Raw genomic sequence first — 27,247 nt, 5'->3', positions numbered from 1 at the left:
CTACCTTTACTAATTTACAAAAATGATATGAATTCGTCAACTCCAGACACAGAGCTCAAATTGTGCAGGTCATGCCAAACCAGGAGGGGCAGTTGATTTAGAGCCAACAAGTCAGAAACTGCAGAAAAGAAAAAAACATGTCAAGGGACAGAACTTAATTTCGCAAATGAAATGTGCAAATAATTGTCAAGTATCCAAGTACAAAACCGAAAAGTGACTTCAACTGCACATTAGAGGTAATGCTCAACATGTTGAAACACAGCTCAGTGGCCATCATCAAAGCCAATAAAACTTTGCACTCTATAACAAAGAGTAAAATATAACTTAGAATTTAACTGTGGCCAAATTTTATAGTGTTCAAGTTTTCAAAATGTGATCTGACCAGAGCGTTATGAAGGTGCAAATCAAGGTGGCGTTTGAATGTTGGAGGTGGTGTGAAGAATGGCAGTGAGGGAGCTTCCTGGTATCAAAGCACTGAACAATGAAAAGCAAAGTTCGGGACTTTCTCATTTTTTAACTGAGTGTTAACTCAGGCAAGGAAAGTGGTGTTCACTGGCTCCGCTGTTTGCTTTTCCCTTTAACTGAGTTTTTGAAACTCACTTAAAAGAAATCCAGGGGAAGGCCGCCCGGATCTTCAAAAAATAAGAAAAAGGTTTCACCCCACCCCCGGCATGGGTACCGCCCCCTCTCGGACCTGGGGTCAGTGCCAGGAGGCAGTGCCTGTTCAGTACCAGGAGTGGTGTTGGGGCAGTGTCCAGACTGTACCGGGGGGTATTTCCAGGGGACAGTTCTGGGGGCAGTGCCTCTTCCCCCCCCCCTTCTCTCCCTCCACCCCTACCTCGGGGCTGTAAATAATTGCGCGCCTCCAAAGGGTTCTCTTCAACAGGTCCCCGTTGTTCTGACCAGTTGTAAACCCTGCTGTATCATCCCCTCATGTTAGACTTCTCTTCCTTTCCTCCAATCCCCTCTCCCCACCGCCGATGTCTGCTGGCTTCTGTAAAATGTCTACTGTTAGGTCAGTTTCTTTCTGTGGTTGGACAGCACTTGCAGAACAACCCTGAGTGCGCTAATAGCTACACCAACAACCAATGTTCATGTATTAATTAGTAAAGCTTGTGATATGTTGATTTAAGTTGCTTGAAGAGACATATATCCACACCCAGGAATGAATTCCCTGCAAACAAAAGGAATATGTTAATGCCTTGTGCCTTTTTTGAATTGGGGAACCCAATTCCCAGTTGCTTTCTCCATGACAATACCGCAGCCAATCAGGATTGACTTGCCAAGCAATCAACCCTTTCTCCTGTGGTATAAATTGTTGTGATTGTTTAAAATTGGGTATTCTTGCATTTACCCTGATTAGTGCAAGGCAAAAAGCTTTGGCAGCCTGTCTCTCCTCTCAGCAATATTCAAGTTCTGCACCACCAAGTGACTTGTTGATGCTCCTTTTAAATAGCTGTTCAGCCATGATTGATCGAGAGACGTTATTAGCTGGAGAATGAGGCACAAATGGGGCATGCATGAAATCAGCATTACACGCTGATTGCCATCATGACCTGGCTATTCTGCATAGAACTGGCAGATGCTCTCCTCCTGCCAACACCTTTACCAATATGGTGGCTACAGCACCTCACTACAGAAGTGTACACTTGCACGCAGCTGTCATGTTGGGCCTTTAAGAGCACTTGTAATGCCTAAAAACTGGGTGCTCCAGATTTGAATCTAGCCTTGTAATATCTTTGGATTTCCACTTTGGTTAAAAAATAGTTTTTCTGCTCAGGTTTATGCATGAGTTCCTTGGTCTGCATGTGTTGTCGACCACCAGGAAAGCTTAGTGCACAAGGTAAGACAAGGAAGAGTGTGTCAATGCTACTTCCAAAGTTTAGTAAGGATGAACTGCATGTAAAAATCTAGAGAATTGTGCTCAATTGATGTGAAGGAGTTGGGAAGTAATTTTTTTATTTATTCAAAAGATGTGGGCATCGCTGGTGAGGCCAGTATTTATTGCCCAACCCAATTTAGCCTTGGGAAAGTGGTGGTGAATTGCTTTGTTGAACTGCTGCTGACCATTTTAATTAAGACCAGAGGGAACATGGAAAATGAGCACTTCCAGCTTAGAGCCTCTCCCTCTGGAACATATATTTGGAAATTGTGGGCACGCTTACCACAGTATTACTATCATTAAAATTAAATACAAGACAGAAAATGCGAGTGACACTCAGTATTGGAAGCATACATTTTGGAAACCGGCAATGGAGGGAAAAACATGCATGTTGAAAAAAATTGGTGAATGATTGCTAGGCACCACTGCAATGTTGACAAACTAGACCTAACAGAGTGACAGCTATGCCGGAAACTGGCGACAAGGTGACCCAGTGGGTAGCACCACTGCCTCACAGCACCAGGGACCCGAGTTTGATTCTGGTCTTGGGTAACTGTTTGCGTGGAGTTTGCACGTTTTCCCGTGTCTGCGTGGGTTTCCTCCAAGTGCTTTGGTTTCCTCTCACAGTCCAAAGATGTGCAGGTTAGGTGGATCGGCCATGATCAATGCACGTGGTTACAGCGATAGGGCCTCGGTCGGGTGCTTTTTTGGAGGGTTGGTACAGACTCGATGGGCTGAATAGCCTCCTTCTCTGAATTCTATGGTAGATTTAAAATGTTTAGAAGGGATAGATTGATACAAGGGATAAATTGACAGAGGATTTAAAATTTATTAAATTATATTTAGCTTTGGCAACTGGGAATAACAAAGCTACAAAGAAAGTAAAATTAATAACAAGGAACTTCCAATGGTCGCAAAATCGATATTTATTTGCACAAATTAAGAAAAAGTCAGCAGCAGAAGTAAAAGCAAGAACTGAGTAAACTAAACGAATAGTTTCAGGAACCAGAAGTGAGTCTGCTTTGAGATCAGAGGAAGAAGCATTGAAACCGGATATTATGAGTGAAGAGAAAATCAAAACTTTCATCTGGAGTTGGGCAGCAAACCAAGATGGCAGACAAATTGTAGAATTCTAACCACAACATTAGATTATGGGCTGGATTCTCCGGCCTCCCAGCCACTTGTTTCCCGGTGGTGCACCGTTGGCTGGGGGTGGGATTCTCTCCAATGAATTTCCCATTGAAGCCACCACCGGGAAACCTGCGGGCGGGGGCCTGCTGCCGGAGGGAACAGAAACTCCCAATGGCTGGATAATTCTGGCCTATATCAGGGCTGGTGGGCGAGGAGGGGGTATGTCAACCTATGGATCAGCTGTCAAGGAGGATTAAGTGTAGAGGGGTGACCGCAATGGGCTCTCTGAATTATCCAGCCTGACTAAGAGGGATGTCTATTAACACTGCCTTACCCTGAAGGAGGAAACAGTTGTGTTCCATTCCTGAGACTCATGCTTGTGACACTAATTGGCCATTAAGAGTTAACCCTAAGGAACATTAGCTCCCCACAATCTCAGATGACACTGTGAAGATGGAGGAGGCGACACAGTGGTTGTTGCAGAAAGTGGGGGGGCCCCACGTCTGGCTGCCTTCTGGAAATAAGCACGGGTATAGCTGGCTACTCCAACTCCTGAAGAAAACCCAGTGGCTGTTGGATGCTTCAAGGGCCTTGTGGCATCATTTAAGGCTGGGCATTACAAACAAATAACTGTGACGTTTGCCCTGAGGAACAAACTTACACCCACGGAAATTGTGATTGATTTTACATTGGTGAGGTAAATGACCAAATAAGCCTGATTGGATATAATGTCTGAACCTTACCCTGTGTTGGGCCAGCATTCCATTCAATGAATAATATTCCAAAGTCAAGGATTGGGATTAAACCTCAGGTTTCAGGGCTCTGAGCTTGGTAGCACAGGATCAAGAGTCAAGGGGTTTGGTTCTCTGCTGGGTCCCCAACGAACTGCCAGTCAGGATCCATCAGCCCACCTACCCACAAGGCGGACATCACCATCCAGTTAACCTTGGACAGTCAAGATGAGTGGGCTCATTACCTTCCGGAAAGAACCTCCAATAGTAGGGAGCTTAAGGGAGGGAAAACTCAGACTGAAGGCTGGAGGCGAGGATAGGTGGACGAGGACATATGGGAGGGACAACGTTTTCTGAAGATGGGAGGGCACTTGAGCTGTGAGTGTCCGATCGCTGCCGACAAAGCTCTGGGACAGGCTGTTTCCAGGTCAGGAAGGCCAATGGGTCAGCAACTGCAACACCAACCTGTCTCTCTCTCCCCTCACAGAATTCTGACTGGCATCGGGACAGAGCTAATGGAGCTGTCCATCTTACTTACCACAGCGCTGAAGGGGCAGAGACTCTGCAGCAAATCATTGCGGCTCCGAAAGGAGACCCTGCAGAAGTCCAGGGGCCTGCACGACTGGACCAGGGGCCGATCACCAGATACGTGTCACGCATGTATGTGCCTGTTTTCCAGGGAGCGCTCATAACAGCTTCATCCTCGACCAGTCGCAGTTCCCTGAAATCTTCGAGGGACACCCCAGGCTACAGGGATGGCTCCTTCAGAATGGATATCCCCTCAGGTCTGGTTGATGACGGTAATGCAGAGGTCAGAGCCCACAACCGAGTCTAGGTACAATGAGGTACACAGTGTGACCTGGGGCTGGATTCTCTGTTTTCGGGACTATGACCCCACGCCGTTGTGAAAACTGTGGTCTTTTACGCCAGGAAAACTGGCGTCAAATGGCCATGGATTCACAGCTTTGCAGGGGGCTAGCAAACAGCTGTCGTGGAGCACACAGCTCCAGCTGCTAATACGGCCCCCCGCACTTCCGGGTCAGAGGCCGTGCATGCGCACGATGGCGGCCTCCTGTGGCCATACCGTGCTCCATGGTGGGCTCAGTCCGCGGACCTAGACTGCCGAAATAGTGCCCCAATCGGCCGCTCGCCTTACCTGGACCACCTGCACAAAAGAAAATCAGTCCCGAGTGAGGCCCCCCTGCCCTCCGATCGACCCTCCCCTGACTGTGGCTCCCGCAGACTGAGTCCGCAGCCGCCACGCGAGTTTCCTGAACGGCAGGAGCACATTGGGAATTTGGCTGGCTGGGGGCGGTGAATAGCGGGGCAGGCCTCAATCAATGGCCCAAGTGCTGGATACTCGGTGCGGTGTACTCCCCAAAAACGCCGCTTTTCGGGGGGCGGAGAATCGGGGAACTGGCGGTGTGCCCGATTTCATGCGTGAAACGGGATTCTCTGCCCCGCCGCCGAACACAATTTCAAAGGAATGTTGCTGACACCCTCTCCTGGTATTCCCGGCTCTGCCTTTGCATCTCAAGCAGCTGAGGGACAACATTGTCCAAAGGCACAACACCTGGCTGAGGCACCACTGAGTCCTGGGATCCAACAGACCTTCAACTGTCCGATCGCTGGGATGTTCCTGCCTCCACCTGATGTGCATCAGAAGCCGTGTGATGTTAACCAGATAGTGACCCACAGACCTTGCTAAGATTGGCGACTGATTTGTGTGTCTCTGTGCTGGTTAATGGTACGGGTGATAGATGTGATGCATCTTCTGTGTCTTCTTCCTCTGACATCTTTGAGGTTGTGTCGAGGGTGGGTGATTGGTCTCTGCTGATGGATGGGCCAAGCTGATCGGGTGATGTTCCTGCAAGGAAAGGATAGTCTTAGTACAGGACAATGGTGTGAGATACAGAACTCACTTGAGTTTCGTCATCTGGATGAACGCGCAGTGGCTCCTCACTTTTCTCTCACTTTCAGTGCAGGACCACTCCTGCTCCTCCCCTGCAAGCTCCAGGGCTATCTCCTCAAAATGAGTTAAGAACTTTGGGCCGAATGGCCTCCTTCTGCACTGTATGTTCTATGTTCAGCTCAGGCATCCCACCGCCTGTCTTCTCTCACTCACAGTGGTCATGGGCAAGCTTAACCTGCAGGAACACAATGGGGATGGTGTTAGCTGACCTGCTGGTGGGTCAGAGGTCAATGAAAGCTGGCATGTGTGGTCACAATACATAAGCAGGGAGGGATTATGAGCAGAGGAGTGCCAGGATGTATGAGGAAGCTTGTAGGTGGTCAGTTGTTGGGGCCTCGTGAGGTGGCAACATGTGGGGCCGAGGTTACATTCCGAGATGTGATGGCAAGGTGGAGTGCAAAGAGGATGCAGGGGAGCGTTTACCCAGGCAGAACGGAGTTGGCCATTCATCTTCTTGCAGCATTGCAACTCTTGTGGAGGTTTCTGGCACTGACCAGTGCTGCCACGTCTCCCAAGCGATGTCCGTGATCTTGCAGGAGGGTCTTTTCTCAGCTTGAGGGTAGATTGTTCCCCTTCGCTCCTCCATGGCACCAACATTCTGGTTCAGGCCCCCTCCTCTGCCACCCTCCTGGCTTGAATGAGAGCAAGTTCTGTGCAGCTGTTTAAATGTGGCGCCCTTTGATTAAGGTACTCAGATAAGTCCCGGGCTGAGCGAATCAGACGCTTCGCATCAGAGGTGCGGCATTATTCACAAGGGGAAATTTTTTTTTTCAAAGTGGCTGAATATTGTGGCCCGGATCATATCACCTGGGCTGCGGGGACTCGCACCGGTTTTAAGTGGTACTTTAAAAAAAAATTTAGAGTACCCAATTCTTATTTTTTCCCAATTAGGGGCATTTTAGCGTGGCCAATCTACCTACTCTACTCTGCATCACCATAAGTGATACTTAGCCAAATTTGGGGAAAGGTCCGCCCATTTATGGTGTTTTTGCCCTGAGTGCAGCCCATTTTAATGTCGTGGATGACATCTAGCATTCAGGTAGAAAGTCAAGTCTTAACATCCTTTGGCCAAGTTTTAAGATAAAGGGCGAGAATCTCCAGCCACGTTAGGTTCTCACTTGAGCGCAGAGAATTTAGGGGAAGCTCTCCAGCAAGCCTCCCGACAACATCCGTGCTTCCCAGGTTCTCTGACGCCTCGCGAAACATCGGATTCGGAAACCCGCCCCAAATGGGCGTGACCGAATGACGCCCGTGAAAGTAAGTTGTAAACCTACTAACGATCTACCTATGCAGGATCCAACAGCCTCTTTCAATTCACCGGCCTCCCCAGGGAAGCTGCAGCCAGGTGCCAATCAGCGGTGGTCCAAACTAACGTGGATCAGGGACATCGGAGAATCCTGAGTGGTCAAGGTAAGTGCAGGATGGCCCCCTGGCCCTTCCCCTACAACATGGGCACCTTGCCACTGCCCAGCTGGCACCTTGGCACTGCCACTCTGATACTGCCAAGGTGCCTGGATGGCAACGCCAAGCCAGCAGGAGCACTGCCTGGGTGCCAGTGTGTTAATGCGAGGGTGCCCAAGTACCAGGGTGGCACTGCCAAGGGCTGGGGGCAAGGGGGTCCATAACCATAAAATGAGGGTGGACGGCGGTTTGAAGGGTGGGAGAGTGCAGGACAGGTAATAGGGGCCTCCGGGAAGTTGGAGCGTGATGGATGGGGATCCTGGAAGGGAGGGTGTGCTGTCAGGGGGTCTGGGGAACCTGAAGAAGGTAGACCTCCAGGGACCCATAGTGGGGTGTCCTCACTTGAGGGGTGTGTGGTAGTGCCCATGTGTGTGGGGAGTGACATTGCCCATGGGTGGGGTGTGTGGGGGACCCACAAGCTCACTTAGAGATCGGGGCACCTTTCAAAATGGCGGCCCAATCTCTAAGTTCAGCTCCCCAGTGCTGCTAAAAATTCGAAGTGTGGCCTAAATCGGTGAGAAACTCCTCAGGGCCCAAAAAAGTGACTAAGTGTCATTGAATAGCGGTGGAGAACTCACAGAGCTGATTGGAAACTCCCTGAAAAAACTGCCATAAATGAACTTGGAAATCTTTGAGAAGAATTGGGTCCTCGGTCTCCAAAGCCAGAGGTTGAAATTGTACTTTACCATATGAGGCCACAGCACATCCATATTCAATTAAGGTCTCTGTCATCTAACAAAGGCAATTAAAATAATTTTAGTTAATAAAAATTTTAAATTCATTAGTTATTCAAATAGCAAACCACTCAACCTAATGTGACTATCTAAGCTCACTGTTACTTGTACAACTCGTTTTCAGCTCCTTGCGCTTTGTATTGAGCAACTGGACATTGTAATTTCTTTCATAAATAGCAATATGGATTACAAAAGTCTGAAGTGCAATTATGCAATTAAACGTCATTTTCACTTGTAATTATGACTGAAATTTCAATAGCAGTGTCACAATGAACTCTTGGAAATCAATGTTTTTAATCCTGAACTTCATTATAAAATCATATAAAATGAGGACTGCGCATAAAGAAATTGTTCTACCAGGAAAAAATAATTAGCAGTTATAAACAATCAGAGTGATTTGACCTTAGAGAAAATTGGTGCTTTAACAATGTGAATTTTTTTCCAATCAATGCCAGGAGAGAAGGTTCAGTAAAATAATTCATAATGTTCACATTTAAATATATATATTCAGACACTAATTTTGATTTTGTTCTTTTTAATAATTAGTAAAATAAAAAACATTGTGCTCACTTACAACTGCATTCAACTTTACTGCATACCTTACTCAATGCTTTCAATTAAGGTAAAGTACTGAATACATAATGATTTAAAAATAAAATCTCAGGGGGTCCACATGCTGAGAGCACGGGACTGGCAGCATTTTCACTTGTTCCGGCTCTGCTCATCTTTTACTCCTTTTACTCATCTTTTCATCCTGTTGCATATTTCATGTTGTCTTTTCTTGGGGAGCATGGCTCGTGCTGTGTTTGATCGATGTTCCTGCATGAATGAGCTGAGACAAAAGCTAAGATCCTTGTTTGCCCTAGGTGGCTGGAGGGGGCTGGGGTGGGGTCCTGCTTTCAGTGACGCAGTTGCTATTGAGTGGGCTTCTGACTTGGTGGTGCTGTGTGCATCGGATGACAATAGAGATGTTGTCTTGGCTGAAAGCCTTGACTCTGAGGTACAAGTTGTCAGCGCTCATTTCCAAGAATGGCGGGGTCCTTTTATTTCATTGGAGGCACTTAGTGAGATAGAGAGATACAGCACAGAACAGGCCCTTCGGCCCACGATGTTGTGCCGAACTTTTGTCCTAGGTTAATCACAGAATTTTGGACACTAAGGACAATTTTTCATGGCCAATCCACCCAACCTGCACATCTTTGGACTGTGGGAGGAAACCGGAGCACCCAGAGGAAACCCATGCACACACGGGGAGGATGTTCAGACTCCACACAGACAGTGACCCAAGTCGAAATCGAACTTGGGACCCTGGAGCTGTGAAGCAATTGTGCTATCCACAATGCTACCGTGCTGCCCCTAAGAAGAAGTTAATTTCAACTCCATTATTCTACCCTAATCCATGTACCCATCCAATAGCCGCTTGAAGGTCCCTAGCGTTTCCGACTCAACTACTTCCACAGGCAGTGCATTCCATGCCCCCACTACTCTCTGGGTAAAGAACCTACCTCTGACATCCCCTCTATATCTTCCACCATTTATCTTAAATTTATGTCCCCTTGTAATGGTGTGTTCCACCCGGGGAAAAAGTCTCTGACTGTCTACTCTATCTATTCCCCTGATCATCTTATAAACCTCTATCAAGTCGCCCCTCATCCTTCTCCATTCTAATGAGAAAAGGCCTAGCACCCTCAACCTTTCCTCGTATGACCTACTCTCCATTCCAGGCAACATCCTGGTAAATCTCCTTTGCACCTTTTCCAAAGCTTCCACATCCTTCCTAAAATGAGGCGACCAGAACTGCACACAGTACTCCAAATGTGGCCTGACCAAGGTTTTGTACAGCTGCATCATCACCTCACGGCTCTTAAATTCAATCCCTCTGCTAATGGACGCTAGCCATAGGCCTTCTTCACAGCTCTATCCACTTGAGTGGCAACTTTCAAAGATCTATGAACATAGACCCCAAGATCTCTCTGCTCCTCCACATTGCCAAGAACCCTACCATTAACCCTGTATTCCGCATTCATATTTGTCCTTCCAAAATGGACAACCTCACACTTGTCAGGGTTAAACTCCATCTGCCACTTCTCAGCCCAGCTCTGCATCCTATCTATGTCGCTTTGAAGCCGACAACAGCCCTCCTCACTATCCACAACTCCACCAATCTTCGTATCATCTGCAAATTTACTGACCCACCCTTCAACTCCCTCATCCATTAATGAAAATCACAAACAGCAGAGGACCCAGAACTGATCCCTGCGGTACGCCACTGATAACTGGGCTCCAGGCTGAATATTTGCCATCCACCACCACTCTCTGTCTTCTATCGGTTAGCCAGTTTGTTATCCAACTGGCCAAATTTCCCACTATCCCATGCCTCCTTACTTTCTGTACAAGCCTACAATGGGGAACCTTATCAAATGCCTTACTAAAATCCATGTACACTACATCCACTGCTTTACCTTCATCCACATGCTTGGTCACCTCCTCAAAGAAGTCAATAAGACTTGTAAGGCAAGACCTACCCCTCACAAATCCGTGCTGACTATCCCTAATCAAGCAGTGTCTTTCCAGATGCTCAGAAATCCTATCCCTCAGTACCCTTTCCATTACTTTGCCTACCACTGAAGTAAGACTAACTGGCCTGTAATTCCCAGGGTTATCCCTATTCCCTTTTTTGAACAGGGGCACGACATTCGCCACTCTCCAATCCTCTGGTACTACCCCTGTTGACAGCGAGGACGAAAAGATCATTGCCAACGGCTCGGCAATTTCATTTCTTGCTTCCCATAGAATCCTTGGATATATCCCGTCAGGCCCGGGGGACTTGTCTGTCCTCAAGTTTTTCAAAACGCGCAACACATCTTCCTTCCTGACAAGTATCTCCTCGAGCTTATCAGTCTGTTTCACACTGTCCTCTCCAACAATATGGCCCCTCTCGTATACTGAAGAAAAATACTTGTTCAAGACCTCTCCTATCTCTTCAGACTCAATACACAACCTCCCACTACTGTCCTTGATCGGACCTACCCTCACTCTAGTCATTCTCATATTTCTCACATATGTGTAAAAGGCCTTGGGGTTTTCCTTGATCCTACCTGCCAAAGATTTTTCATGCCCTCTCTTAGCTCTCCTAATCCCTTTCTTCAGTTCCCTCCTGGCTATCTTGTATCCCTCCAGCGCCCTGTCTGAACCTTGTTTCTTCAGCCTTACATAAGTCTCCTTCTTCCACTTAACAAGACATTCAACCTCTCTTGTCAACCATGGTTCCCTCACTTGACCATCTCTTCCCTGCCTGACAGGGACTTGAGGAGCTTCTTATACTTGAGAAAGCACTTTTCCTCGTGCGGGACCACCTCTGTACTGTTGCGCTGCTCTGAATAGTTTTTTTACCCTGGGTTTGGTGAGGTGCCCACCTGTTGACTGAGTAGTTGGCTCTCCCCCTCGTTGGCTTGGGTCAGGCTTTGCCCGAGAAGTATGGAGATTAGGTTGGATGCTGTTTCTGTTATCCATGTGATTAGCTCTGATCATTCGAGGTTTCTTTTTCTTCTTTTTCTCTTCTGGGATGCCTTGGATGCCGAGCCCTTCGCTGCATCTCTCACTTTGCCCTTGCTTTTCCCTCAGCGGTGGCTCAATCCTGGACACGCTGAGGCTGGCTGGGTTTCCGAGTCCGGCATTTTCAGGTGGTGTTGGCTTTTCGTCCCCTCCACTCCCACACCAAGAAATTCACACCACCAACCAGGATCGCCTTGGGGAGGCCCCTGTGAAACCCCTCTCCCTCTATGTGGCAAGGCCCCCTGGATCCAACCCCCGGTAATGTCAGCCTGGCTGTGCCATCCAGGTGACACTGCCAGGGCGGCAGGCTGGCAGTACAAAGGTGCCCAGGTGCCAGGCAGAGTACCAAGGTGCAATCCTGCCCTGTCCTCGACAACCTGGGTGCTCCAATGGCCTGGGAAATCCCCTCCAGGTGCCGTATTACTGGTCCACAGTACAACTAGTGTTCTGCTGTGTTCTCCCAGGCGTGGCTGGTGAATCCTGGCGCTGGGTATTTAAATGAGCTGTATGGCTGATCTGGACTCGCCCAGTGAAGTAGAGATCGAGGATGTGCTGGGCAGAGCAAGTCGGGTGACTCACATGAGGTATCGTGCCCAGCATGGAGCCCAATTTGGGGCTCACATATGATCCGTGCTGGGCACAACCGGGTCGCTCAATTGCGCCCCTGGTCTTTCCTCTCTTCTTCTTTAAGTGATCCTGGGTCTGAGTACTACTTGGACTTGTTGCTGCCGGTCCTCTCTTCATTATTTTTTGACTGTATGATTGACATTAATTGTGTCCCGGGCCTGGATGGGTATTAGATTACATTTTGGATGCGCTTGTAACTTTCCCTTGGAGCTGGGGTTTTTGCAGACTTTCTTTGGTTTTTGTAGTGCTGGGTATGATATGCCGTGTCTTGGATTTTGCATGGGTGCAATTTGGTCTGATACCTGAACAGATGGCAGGGTTCGGTGGTTGTTGCCTGCGGTGCTACCTGACCCAAAGGGTTGTGTGTTGGTGTGCACCCAATCTGGCTGCGGGTAGTATGGCTTGGGAGGCTTTACACTGTCCTTCCATGTCGTCCGTTTCTAACTTTATCCTGTGCTTCCCTTGCTTTCTGGTGTGGTCACGGGCATATTTGGTTATGCCCAGTGATTACACCGAGCCAGTTGCGATGCCATACCCCTGTTCCATTTTGTGCCCCTGTTTGTTGAGCCTTTTTCTTCTGCTATCCTTTTATGTGGTATTATTTTGTAACTTTGTTGCATCTGTTTCTAAAGTGGAAAATTCCAGTAATACACTTGAAAAAATTCCAAAGAAAAATAGAATATAATGGACTGACCCTCAGTACGGACACTAAGTGAAGAATTTATTGCCTTGCAGGGAGTCGGGTAGGGAACATTCACTCAGGTAGGAAGGCATGAGCTGGACAGTCCACCATCCTCCTCACTCTCCCTGATTATGCCAGGGGTGGGGAAGGCTCCACATAGGCCAAGTGAGGCCCTTAGGTGGCAAATTATGGGCTATTTAAGGGCCCCATTCCACCACTGTTAGTACTCCACCAGCAACAGGGAGACTGTATGCTACATGGGCAGGCTGCCAGGCCTGTGCCCCACAGAGGAGCACCCCACCCCCCATCCCCATCAACAAGGGCCACCCTTCTGGAATGCCCCCAACGTGACCTCCACATTGAACCTCTGCACCCCCATCTCCTCGCTGGGATCCAACTGGCTGATTCCTGCAAGTTGACTCTCTTTATATTATTGACACAGAATAACACAGAGTTTGTGGAGATGAGGAAAGTGCGAACTTTATTGGAACGTCTCCAAAAGTCAGCTCCCTTATCATGAGGTCTGCAAGGGAGAGCAAAATCATGAGGCATGCAATCACGTCCTGTGATGATGTATATTGTGTCTCGTTAGCATATCACACAGGTGAATTACACTACATCAACCTCCCTCCCCCCCCCCCCCCCCCCCCCCCCCCAAGTCTATGATTTAACCCATTATGCTGCACACCCCACTTACCTCTGCTATGGGCCTCCATTGAGACTCCTGGTCCCGGGCCTACTTCAGCGCCTCGGCCACTGCTTGAGTAGGCATAGACCCCCAGCAGCAGGCAGATAACTGCCTGTTATGCATTTAGGTTTCCATACATAGAATTTACAGTGCATAAGGAGCCCACTCAGCCCGTCGAGTATGCACCGGCTCTTGGAGAGAGCACCCCACACTTTTTATTTGAGCACCCCACACTTCAGCCCACGCCTCCACCCTATCCCCGTAACCCAGTAACCCCACCTAACCTGAGGACAATTTAGCATGGCCAATCCACCTAACCTACACATCTTTGGACTGTGGGAGGAAACCGGAGCACCCGGAGGAAACCCACACAGACATGGGATGAACGTGCCGACTCCGCACAGACAGTGACCCAAGCCGGAAATCGAACCTGGGACTCTGGAGCTGTGAAGCAACTGTGCTATCCACTCTGCTACTGTGCCTCCCTGTGGCTGCAGTGCAGTTGTTCGTGGCTTTTTGGTCAATGGAAGGGCCCACCATGGTGGCCATTATATTCAGTCCAAAATTTTGTCACATCGCCTCATTAGCCAAAAAACAGCAGGGTCTGTTCCTGAATATTATTCCGATGTTAACATACTCTGGGGATCAGTAAGCCAAAAGCAATGTTCTCTTTGTTCCATCGGGAGCTGCAAACTGAAAATACACTCAGAACATTATAGAAAAAATAACCCAATTCATGGACCTTACAGTGAGATAAATGTGTATCAAAGTATGGTGGGTCAAACTAGTGATGACTTTCCATTCCTTTATCAACTGCAGAAAATCTGGAAAACTGTACCATTTGTGTGGACGTTGAGAACCTTTTGGACTACCATGATTTTACACACTCTCATGGATGGTGAAGAGGCATAGACTTGGAAAGAAGACAATGAAACCAGACTCCAACATTTTGAGTCACATTTGTTTCAATGAATCTTTGGAGAATCATGTCAAGGGAGGTCAGGGTTAGAAATAAAGTAGTAAAAGCAGAAGTTGGGTAAAAGATGGGGTTCTGAAGTATTTTGAGGTACAAGCAATGACTAGAACACATGTTGATAGAACCTGTTCCTCAGGGTAGGTATTAAACGAACCGTATAATAAATCCGGACAAACTGAACTGACAACTTACTGCAAAAATTATGATTCTCTGATCCTGAGGCTAAGTGTTGACACCGTCGTAAACGGCGTTGCATCAACCTGCGTCAACAGGCCCCCAGGATCAGTAATCCTGCGCCCTACAGGGGGCCAGCACAGCATTGGAGCGCTTCACGCAGCTCCAGCTGCTGATACCGGCGTCAAACAGGCACCGTGGGTCTGCGCATGCGCGCTACGTCCGACGCAAACTCGCACTACGACCGGCATGAACTCATGCATGCGCACTAGTTTCCTTCTCCGCGCCGGCCCCAACACAACATGGCAGCTAGCTACAGTGGCCCGGCGCGGAGTAAAATAGGCCCCCACCAGGAGAAGCTGGCCCGCCGATCGGTAGGCCCCGATCGTGGGCCAGGCCACGGTGGAGGCGCCCCCTGGGGTCGGATCCTCCCTCCAGCCCACCAAGCAGCCCTCTGCAGGATGGATGCCGAGGTCCCGCCGGATAGGACCATATGTGAACGGAGCGGCGAGACTCAGCCTATCTCGGCGGACACTTGGCCCATCGCGCGCGGAGAATCGGCGGGGGGAGGGGGGGGGCGTTCAAACAGCGCCGCACCAACCGCGCCAATGGTGCTGATTCTCCGGTCACCAGAGAATCTGCAGACTGGCGTCGGAGCGGTGTCGCGTGAATCGCACCCCCCCCCCCCCCCCCCCCCCCCCCAGCGATTCTCCGACCCAGCCCGGGGTCAGAGAATCCCGCCTTATATCAATGGGGTCGGTGACAGAGACTATGCAAGGAACCTTTAGCTAATGGATATGAATTCATCATGATGGTGCTATCCTCTGTTGACTAGAGCAGCAGAGCTGCTTGGCCAAGAGCAATTTCTAGTTTCAAGTAATTTGGGAGGATTTTCTTTAACTCGATTTAAATGGCTGTTGAGCCCTTCTTCCTATTTTAATTCCCCCTACCTAATGCATTGCACCATTCCCAAAATTAAGTGCAGAAGCACTCCCAATTGTACTGCCCACAACTGGCCCACAAATTCACCTGAGGAAGGAGCAGTGCTCCGAAAGCTCGTGTTTGAAACAAACATGTTGGACTTTAACCTGGTGTTGTAAGACTTCTTACTGTGCTCACCCCAGTCCAATGCCGGCATCTCCACATCACAAATGGCCAGATATATGTGTTTCCCTGTGAAATCTGCCCCAAATAATGATACTTCTGACCTGGGGAGCTGGGTGAAAATTTAAAGATTAAATTACTGTTATACCTATAGGTGTTCCAACACCGTATCCCTTTGAGTCAATGAGGCCACCGATCTGGGTCAGGTTGCAGTTTCGTTGAGTGACATATTCAATACTGGTTGACTCCATCAGAAGTGCATAGTCAGTGGTGAGAACACGTTGAATCCCTTCATCATTGTTCTTCAGCAAAGCTGTCTGCTTCCGACTGTTCATGAATGCCCACATTTTCTCATAGGTTGAAATCTTAGATTTCTGTAAAATTCAAAGGAGTCTTTACATGTCAGGTATTACGATCGGATAAAAGTAACTGAGCCTCATTTTTCAACATAATTGGTGTGACTTTTATCAAAAGATGCAAAGATCTATACTATTTATGCCCAACTTCGGAAATGGACAATCTAACCTTAAAGATCGGACTCCCTAAATGGCTCAGATATTCTACTCGATATATGTCACATTTCCTTATTTTCCTCCCAAAATAGATTGCCTCAGATTTCTTTGCATTAACCCGTCTGTTCTCTTGAAGTCATTGACGGTGATTTATTTTGCATTTTCTTCTATTTTTCTTCCCCCATGACATCAAACAACTGTATCTTTTTAACTAACCCCTGCTTGCCCAGGGCTGCATCAATAACAATAAATAGGGAGGCTTCACTGGCTCACAGGACTTCACCTATCCCATTCGAGGCCACTTGCTTGAATACTCCTCATTGTAACCCAGTGACTGTTCTTCATCCCTGCTTAAAAATACACTTGCATTTAAATAGCGCCTTTCAACCTCAGGGATCCCAAATTGCTTTACAGCCAATTTTGAAGTGTGCCCACTGTTGTAATGCAAGACGTACAGCAGCCAATTTCTGCACAGAACTATCCAACTGATAGCAATGAGATAGTGACCATATAACTTATTTTAGTAATGTTGGGCGAGGAATAAATAATGGCACCTCTGAGGATGCCACATTCCCTTTGTACTGCTCTAAATTGTAAGCTTATTTACAGATAAAGAAAGAGAAAATAGACTATGAAAGTAATCAAGCAAGAAACATAAAAATCGACTGTAAAAGATTCTGTAGGTATGTAAAAAGGAAAAGATCAGCAAAGACAAATGTCAGGCCATTACAGACAGAGAAAAGGCAGAGGGCGGAATTCTCCGCTCCCCACATGGCGTGGGAGAATCGCGGGACATTTTTCCCGACATTTTTCCCGCCCCCCTGGCGCCCCCAGCGATTAGAACAGTACAGCACAGAACAGGCCCTTCGGCCCTCAATGTTGTGCCGAGCAATGATCACCCTACTCAAACCCACGTATCCACCCTATACCCGTAACCCAACAACCCCCCCCTTAACCTTACTTTTTTTTAGGACACTACGGGCAATTTAGCATGGCCAATCCACCTAACCCGCACATCTTTGGACTGTGGGAGGAAACCGGAGCACCCGGAGGAAACCCACGCACACGGGGAGAACGTGCAGACTCCGCACAGACTGTGACCCAGCCGGGAATCGAACCTGGGACCCTGGAGCTGTGAAGCATTTATGCTAACCACCATGCTACCGTGCTGCCCAATTCTTCCCACACCACCACCCCCCCCCCCCCCCCCTCCCCCCCGGCTCGGAAAAATCGCCGTTCACCGTTTTTACAGCGAACGGCAATTCTCCGAGCCCAATGGGCCGAGCAGCCGGCCCTTCACGCCCGTTTCAAGACGCCAGCAACCACACCTGGTCACTGCATTCGTGAAATGGGCGCCAGATGCCCGTCAGGGGCATCTAGGGGCCCGATTGGCACGGGAGCATCACGTCTATGCTCGGGAGGGGACAGGCCCGTGATCGGTGCCCACCGATCGTCAAGCCAGCGTCCAAAACGGACGCACTCTTTCCCCTCCATCGCCCGGCAAGATCAAGCCGCCACGTCTTGCCGGGCGGCTGAGGAGAAAGACGGCCACCGCGCATGCGCCGTTTTGCGCATCATTTCCGGCTGTGCCGGTATGTTACCCACCGCTATTCAATGACACTTAGGGCCCAATTGCCCAAGTGTGGTAGCAAGCAGGAATTTTCCGTGAACTTCCCGGTGCTCGGCCTAGCGAGGCCGGCAACTCAATTCAACGTTAATTGGTCCACTTAACAAAGTCTCATGGGCTTCTTGCCACAAATGAAGGCTCGCCAACTGATTCACTGGGACCACACTTGCTAGCCTCCGATAAACACTTAAGCTGCACTTGCTCAGCCAATCCCAGTCAGCTTGCAATAATGGTGTCGAGGAGCTCAGCCTCAAGATTCGGGGATGCTGATCTGGGAGGTTCCTGGTCGCAGCGGAGGCCAGGAGGGATGCCCTGTTTCTCCAGGCTCACGCCCGGGACCCCCGGGGAAACCGGATTGAGAATTGAATAAGGGTCAGAAAGCTGACAGTGGGAAAAATGGGCGGGATTCTCCGATAATGGGGCTAAGTGTTGACGCCATCGTAAAGGCCGGAGTGTTTTACGATGGCATCAGCGGGCCGCTAGGAGCAGCGATTCTGCGCTGCACATGGGGCCAGCATGGGCGCCGCGAGAAGCGCGGGTGGAGTGGCCCCAGACCGGTGTCGGCTACGTGGGCTCTGTCATTGACACGGCACCGCGTTGCTTAAGTTGCATCAGTGGCGCTCACTGCAGACGCTCAGAAGATGGCCGCCGCCCACCTTGCTGCCCCAAGGTTTAGGGACAACGACCTGGACCCGCTCCTGGACGGGTGGAGTCGAGGAGGGCGGTCCTGTGCCCCAGACGGGGCAACCACAAGCCACGCAGCACCGTCCGGCGTATGTGGAGGGAGGTCGGCCATGCCATCAGCGCTGTGGGGCACACCCCATGCACTGCGTACTGTGCCGCAAAAAGCTGTACCACCTAACGAGGCCAGCCAGGGTGAGTACACAGCAACATGCCCCTGGCACCACCACCACCCCTACCCCCCACACACGTGAAAGGCCCCCCCAGGAACACAGCGCAACCTTCTCCCTTACCCACATGGGCTGCACCCACCCAAGCCAGCCGCGTTGGCCGGGTACCCCATGCTCCTCTGCCATTATATACCCAACAGCTGCGTTGCATGCATCTGACCGCCTAACATTGATGTTTGTTCCCTCCCCCGCCCCAGGGTAAGAGTGCCACAACCACAGGGAGTGGGAATAAAATGGAGGGGGTCCACCTGTACTACACCACCTCGCTGTCCATGAGCAGAGGGCACTGGACCTCGCAGGCGCAGCCGAGGACCAAAAGATTGCTGGTTGCCAGGTCGGAGGTACACCACCGAGTGAGATTCCCCTGCCTGGCTCCACCCCCTCACTCCAGCCCCCCACTCCACCCCTCACCCCAGCCCCCCCACTCCACCCCCTCACCCCAGCCTCCCCACTCCACACCTCACTCCAGCCCCCCACTCCACCCCTCACCCCAGCCCCCCCACTCCACCCCCTCACTCCAGCCCCCCACTCCACCCCTCACCCCAGCCCCCCCACTCCACCCCCTCACCCCAGCCTCCCCACTCCACACCTCACTCCAGCCCCCCACTCCACCCCTCACCCCAGCCCCCCCACTCCACCCCCTCACTCCAGCCCCCCACTCCACACCCTACTCCAGCCCCCCACTCCACCCCCTCACCCCAGCCCCCCCTACTCCACCCCCTCACTCCAGCCCCCCCACTCCACACTCTCACCCCAGCCCCCCACTCCACCCCCTCACTCCAGCCCCCCTCTCCACCCCCTCACCCCAGCCCCCCACTCCACCCCCTCACCCCAGCCCCCCCACTCCACCCCCTCACTCCAGCCCCAAACTCCACCCCCTCACCCCAGCCCCCCCACTCCACCCCCTCACTCCAGCCCCCCCACTCCACACCCTCACCCCAGCCCCCCCACTCCACCCCTCACCCCAGCCCCCCCACTCCACCCCCTCACTCCAGCCCCCCTCTCCACACCCTCACCCCAGCCCCCCACTCCACCCCCTCACCCAAGCCCCCCACTCCACACTCTCACCCCCGTCCGCCTGTCTAATGATACATGCTGTCTTGTGTCTTACAGGACCAGCCGCTGGTTGTCCCGGGCCAACTGGCGTACCACGCCCATGCCAGTGCCAGATCCAGTGGCCCCCAAGGACGGAGGCTGCGGTGGAGAGGGCAGCCGTCACAGACGCCCTGCCACCAACCAGACACCCAGGACACTGACACACAGGATGGACAGAGAGAGGGCGGACACCCGGGACACTGACACACAGGACGGACACACAGAGGACGGACAGACCGACACTGACGCACACAGGACGGACACACAGAGGACGGACAGACCGACACTGACGCACACAGGATGGACACAGAGAGGGCGGACAGACCGACACTGACACACACAGGATGGACACATAGGGGACGGACAGACCGGACACTGACGCACACAGGATGGACACACAGAGGACGGACAGACCGACACTGACACACACAGGACGGACACACAGGACGGACAGACCGGACACTGACACACACAGGATGGACACATAGGGGACGGACAGACCGACACTGACGCACACAGGATGGACACACAGAGGACGGACAGACCGACACTGACGCACACAGGATGGACACATAGGGGACGGACAGACCGACACTGACGCACACAGGATGGACACATAGGGGACGGACAGACCGGACACTGACACACACAGGATGGACACACAGGACGGACAGACCGACACTGACACACACAGGACGGACACACAGGACGGACAGACCGACACTGACACACACAGGACGGACACACAGAGGACGGACAGACCGGACACTGACACACACAGGATGGACACACAGGACGGACAGACCGACACTGACACACACAGGACGGACACACAGAGGACGGACAGACCGACACTGACACACACAGGACGGGCACACAGGACGGACAGACCGACACTGACACACACAGGACGGACACACAGAGGACGGACAGACCGACACTGACACACACAGGACGGACACACAGAGGACGGACAGACCGACACTGACACACACAGGACGGACACACAGAGAGCGGACAGACTGGACACTGACACACACAGGACGGACACACAGAGAGCGGACAGACCGGACACTGACACACACAGGATGGACACACAGGACGGACAGACCGACACTGACACACACAGGACGGACACAGAGAGAGCGGACAGACCGGACACTGACACACACAGGATGGACACAGAGAGGGCGGACAGACCGACACTGACACACACAGGACGGACACACAGAGGACGGACAGACCGACACTGACACACACAGGACGGACACACAGGACGGACAGACCGACACTGACGCACACAGGACGGACACACAGAGAGCGGACAGACCGGACACTGACACACACAGGATGGACACACAGAGGGCGGACAGACCGACACTGACACACACAGGACGGACACACAGAGGACGGACAGACCGGACACTGACACACACAGGATGGACACAGAGAGGGCGGACAGACCGACACTGACACACACAGGACGGACACACAGGACGGACAGACCGACACTGACACACACAGGATGGACACACAGAGGACGGACAGACCGACACTGACACACACAGGATGGACACACAGAGGACGGACAGACCGACACTGACACACACAGGACGGACACACAGAGGACGGACAGACCGACACTGACACACACAGGACGGACACACAGGACGGACAGACTGGACACTGACACACACAGGACGGACACACAGAGAGCGGACAGACCGGACACTGACACACACAGGATGGACACACAGAGGACGGACAGACCGGACACTGACACACACAGGATGGACACACAGAGGGCGGACAGACCGACACTGACACACACAGGATGGACACAGAGAGGGCGGACAGACCGACACTGACATACACAGGACGGACACACAGAGAGCGGATAGACCGGACACTGACACACAGAGGATGGACACATAGGGGACGGACAGACCGGACACTGACACACAGACGGGGTTGACACAGGGACCATCGGGCCAAGGGTCGATGCAGGAGACCCCGGACTTTGGCTACAATGATGACTTGGACTTTTCGTCACTGCTTTCTCCCACATCCTCCACCATCACAGAGGCTCTCACCTCAGTCGGGCAATTTAGTGATGAGGTTTCTCGGACACTCACTGATGCGAACAACACAGCTGTGCTGGTACAGCAGATGGAGGTAGGAGCAGCCGAGGGGCCGGACGGTCGGAGGGCAGGCCAACCCCTTCAAACGACTGCCGCCCAGACGGTTCCTGGGTTCCTGGACTTATCAGAACCACCCAGAGACCTGATGCAGTTAGACACCCAGGGAGTAGACAACGGGATGGTGGCTGGCTTCCAGCAGCTACAAACGCAGGTGGAGGAGTCCATCTGTGTCCAGGAGCAGGGACTGGTGCCGGTTATGGCTGCCACCCAGGCCGACACCACGGTGGAGGCAATGGGGGCCACGGTGTCGGCCATGGTTCAGGTTATGCAAGGCATGGGGCTTAATGTCCATGCGTCATCCGTGGCCCAGGACAGGGCTGCCCTCTCACAGGCAGCAATGTGCCAGAGCCATCTGGAGATTTCAGCGGCGCTCCGCAGTGTGGCCGTGTCTCAGCAGGCCATTGTTGATAGCATCGGCGGCATTGCCAAGGTGCTGGATGGCTTCGCACAGGTCCAGAAGGAGGTGGCGCAGTCCCAGACAGGGATGGCCCACTCCCTGAGCTTCATTGCTGCTAACGTTCAGACCCTGGGCGATATCATAGCAGACTTCTTGCACTGGCAGTGCCAGGTGTCGGTGGTGCCACGGGGCTTGTCTCTCAGCTCGCACCCCCGTCCCATGGAGAGGCCCGGGGGGGGGGGGGGGGGGGGGGGCACCGGGCACCCTGAGGGAGGAGGACGTGCTGGGGCCCGTGCCGATGACTCCTGCAGGAAGGTCCCGGAGCACCGCAGCACCTTGGACTCCCCCTGTTCTGTCCCTGGTGCATCTGGTGGACAGCAGGCAGAACAGGGTGGCACCACATCATCCAGGATGCCCAAGGATCAGCCTGGCCCATCCAGGTTGGGCCGCCCCAGGAAACGAGCTCCAACGGGGAGCCAAGTCGCAGGGCAGGAGTCTCAGCAATCCACCTCCTTTCCTGCTGTACCTTCTGGAGAAGCACAAAGAGGTCGGGCCCATAAGGCCAGGAAGTTAGACACCAAGGAAGTTGGCACGGATGCAGGGCACAGCTTTGTTATAGTGGCTAGGGCATGTGTCTGTAACTTTTCTAATGAAACTCACTGTTACACCAATGCAAGCTGCCTCTGTGCTATGTCCGATACTTGCGGGGATGGATAGAGGACTGAGTGCCACTGTGGTCAAGGGGTGATGGAACATTGAGCCACAGCAGGTGTAATGAGGCCCTCCCAGCCCCCCCCGGATGTCCACTCCACCCCGCTCCTAGCCATTCGACAGAGCCATGTGATGGAGTGTCCAGCAGGCATACAGGGACCACCCAGGTGGAGGGTGTAACTGTTTCCATGAGTCAGACATTGTCTGACGATTTGGAGCTCAGAGCTCATCGCAGAGCAGGTTGTCATCATCCTCCATGGCATGGACCACACCCGCTTCCACAAGCAACCGTGTGAGCCCAGCCCGTTGTGCCGCAGGTGGATGTGTAATGGAGGGGTAGTGTGCATGCGGTGGTGTGGGAGCTAAGGGTGGTGGGGGAGGTGTGTCTCATGGGTGTTGTGGGAGGTGGGGGGGGTGGTGGTGGTGAGGTGCTGCAATACAGTGGTGTCAGTGCCCCAAAGACCACAGAGTTGGCCATTAGATAATTGAAAGAAGCCTTTGCAACACTTGACATTCGGGACCAGATGGTGTCCGACAATGGCCCACAATTCACGAACAACTACTTGACCCATTTCTCTGAGAACTATGGATTTTAACATCTTGCCAGTTCCGCGAGGTATCCCCAATTCAATGGCAAGCCATCTCACTCCTGATACCCATTTGGAGAAGAGAATTTGGCACTTTGAACATATAAGTATACTCTACCGCCATGTGGATTAGCACTGTATGAATTGGCAGAAAGCTTTGTACTCAGCTTCCCATGCTGCACAAGAAATTAATCCCAGGGTTTGCAATCCAGAACTATCAGAAGGTTCAGTGTGAGAGCAGTCCTGCAGCAAATCTACACTTTACACTAGGAGATAGCATGCCAGAAATTTGCTCAGGCTGAACGTAGAGGACAAGTTATGGATAAGAAAGAGAGGCCTAGAAGGCGCCATCCTCCACAGGGATGATGATCAGCAATGATCTTACTTAATCCCAGAAGGCATGATAAGAAGGAACAGGTAAAATCTTAACCTCATTCCTCACAGACAACCTTCAATTATCCACTTGGGAAAACCAAATGTTCAGAGTCAAACTGACAATGCACCTGACACTGCAACTCTTCGCGAAGAGCAACAAAGAAGTCCAAGGGGAAACCAGCAATCTTCCTAGCCTCACAAGGACACGATCGGTGAGAAATCTCCAGATGGCTTAACCCTATGAAATCAGAGACATATGGGGGAAGGGGATAGTCTGCAAATATATAAAGGCTTGTGGGGAGATCTAGTAATAGGGAGTTCAGGGCTGAAAGGGATAATATGCAGGACTGGCAAAACAGTACCGCCCACATGGTTATGTAAGAGTCACATGACCAAGAGTCTAGAAGCAGAAATCTCAAGGCTTAGATTGAGTTACACCTAGTCTTGTATATCTGTAAATATCTATATTCATATAATAAACCGGTTATTGTTCAGATGTAGCTATGTCTTGCAACTTTTCTTTGCAGTCAAAACCAACAGACCACATACATCTTTCAGAATTCAATGAATATCCCTGGAGGTGTCTTTCCATTTTTACTGATTCTTTGTAGCTAGCTGTAGAGTTTTAAGTTTGATGTGATTTGAACAAACACCAGGGCGGGATTCTCCCGTACCCGGCGGGGCGGAGGGTCCCGGCGGGACGGAGTGGCGTGAACCACTCCGGCGTCAGGCCGCCCCAAAGATGCGGAATCCTCCGCACCTTCAGGGGCTAGGCCCACTCCGGAGCGGTTGGTGCCCCTCTGACTGGCACCGAAGGGCCTCCGCCGGCCGGCGTGAGTTGGCGCATGCGTGGGAGTGCCAGCGCATGCTGGCGTCATCCCCGCGCATGCACGGGAGGGTTCATCTCCGCATCAGCCATTGCAGAGGACCACAGTGGCTGATGCGGAGAAATAGAGTGCCCCCACGGCACAGGCCCGCCTGCGGATTGGTGGGCCCCGACCGCGGGCCAGGCCCAGGGAGGCACCTCCCGGGGCCAGATACTGACGCGACCCCGGAGACCGCCCACGCCGCCAGGTCCCACCGGTCAGGGACCTACTCTGATTTACGCTGGCGGGACCGGCTACAGGTGGGTGGGACTTCGGCCCATTGTGGGCCGGAGAATTCGGGCGGCCCTGGCCCCCATTGAGTCGCGCCAGACCCTGCCATTCTCCGAGGTGGGCAGCGCGACTCACGGCGGGCTGGTTTTTGGGGGGCGGGAAAATTGGGAGGATGGCGGGGGCGGGATTCATGCCGACCCCCAGCAATTCTCCCACCGGCGGGGGGGTCGGAGTATCCCGCCCCAGAAGGTGCGATGCCATCTGTCCATAGTTTCCTTTTTTTTTAGAACAGTACAGCACAGAACAGGCCCTTCGGCCCTCGATGTTGTGCCGAGCAATGATCACCCTACTCAAACCCACGTATCCACCCTATACCAGTAACCCAACAACCCCCATTAACCTTATTTTTTTTTAGGACACTAAGGGCAATTTAGCCTGGCCAATCCACTTAACTCGCACATCTTTGGACTGTGGGAGGAAACCGGAGCACCCGGAGGAAACCCACGCACACACGGGGAGGACGTGCAGACTCCGCACAGACAGTGACCCAGCCGGGAATCGAACCTGGGACCCTGGAGCTGTGAAGCATTGATGCTAACCACCATGCTACCGTGCTGCCCCATAAGTGGCTTTTTAAATATTCAATGGAAAGGTTTGAAAACAGAAATGTGCCTTTAAAATAGATGTCCTTAAAATCTGTAATATCATAAATACACGTTTGTGACACTTTTCCCCTTCCAAAAAAAATGGAAATATATGTTTCGATATATATATTGAAGAAACAAGGGCAGCACGGTGGCGCAGTGGGTTAGCCCTGCAGCCTCACGGTGCCGAGGTCCCAGGTTCGATCCCGGCTCTGTCTGTGTGGAGTTTGCACATTCTCCGCATGCTTGCGTGGGTTTTACCCCCACAACCCAAAGATGAGCAGGCTAGGTGGATTGGCCACGGCAAATTGACCCATAATTGGAAAAAATGAATTGGGTACTCCAAATTTTAAATATATATATATATTGAGGAAACAAAAGATAAAGAGATACCCATTTTTTGACATTACAGTGACTGATGCAGTGCACTTTCCTATTGTCTTCTTTCTCTTTCAATATTTCACAATTATGTTTTATTTTGAGGAATTTTTCCTTCTTGATTTAGAAAGGGTTATTGGGTTACGGGGATAGGGTGGAACTGAGGGCTTAAATGGGTCGGTGCAGACTCAATGGGCCGAATGGCCTCCTTCTGCAATGTATGTTCTATGTTCCCAGTTTTTACATCAGTTTGCATTGATTTTAGCTTTGGAGCTTTTTTTGTATTCGCTATCTGTAGCTTTTTCATTATTGATGCCTTCAAAGAATGCGCCAGACAAACCTAAAGCTAAATTGCTGTTTCTTCACCTGGACACGTTTCCTGTCCATTTTCCAGACTCAAACCTTTTAAATTCTTCCTTTTGAGTAAGCAGATTAGCAATGACCTCTTTCTATGCCAACATCTCGTCCCTGCATTGGTCAAATTCCGTTTTTGTTGACACAAGTGTGTCATTAAGATGCTTTTCATGTTCTAGCAAGCGTATTTGATACTTCTGACTTGTTTGCTCTTTAAACAGTTGAAAATCTCAGATTTTCCTCATTCCACTCAGATCGGATCTTCTTATTTCTTTTCAAGCTAAGCCGACAGATGCTACGTTTTCAGCTTTAGCTTTTTTCTTCAACACTTTAAGCCTGTCCCTCAGCTCACAAGTTATTTTATCAAAGTAATAATTTGAACTGAGTTCAGTTTCTCTTAGCTTCTCAGCTGCATTCAGTGACTCCATCCTGATGGGTGTGGCTACTCCTTGTACTGCACCGTGTAAGAGTCCTTCCTGTTTACTTCCTTCCCATTTCTGTTATTTTATTGTTTTGGTCCATGGATCAATAATTGGGATGTGCCTTTAAGTAGAGAGAAGCTAGCAGAAGACTCAAAGTTTCAAACGGCCTTCTTGCCAGGAAACTGCATTGTCAGGCTTTGTGTTTGGGAGCAGGAGAAG

General features: G+C 51.2%; 1 protein-coding gene across 3 annotated transcripts in view; it reads right to left on the bottom strand.

The window, feature by feature from the left end:
* Positions 1-27,247, bottom strand: part of LOC119969118 (glutamate receptor ionotropic, kainate 1) — a 521,043-nt gene that overhangs the window by 20,409 nt on the left and 473,387 nt on the right. For all 3 annotated transcript variants that reach the window (XM_038802335.1, XM_038802333.1, XM_038802334.1), the window contains one exon: positions 15,866-16,091. In XM_038802335.1, coding sequence (XP_038658263.1) covers positions 15,866-16,091 — 226 coding nt within the window. The remainder of the gene's footprint in view (positions 1-15,865; positions 16,092-27,247) is intronic.

Source organism: Scyliorhinus canicula, chromosome 7, assembly GCF_902713615.1.
Source record: "Scyliorhinus canicula chromosome 7, sScyCan1.1, whole genome shotgun sequence".
Taxonomy (NCBI): Eukaryota; Metazoa; Chordata; class Chondrichthyes; order Carcharhiniformes; family Scyliorhinidae; genus Scyliorhinus; species Scyliorhinus canicula.
Note: the sequence above shows the minus strand (reverse complement) of the source record. Positions and strands in the feature narration are given on the sequence as shown.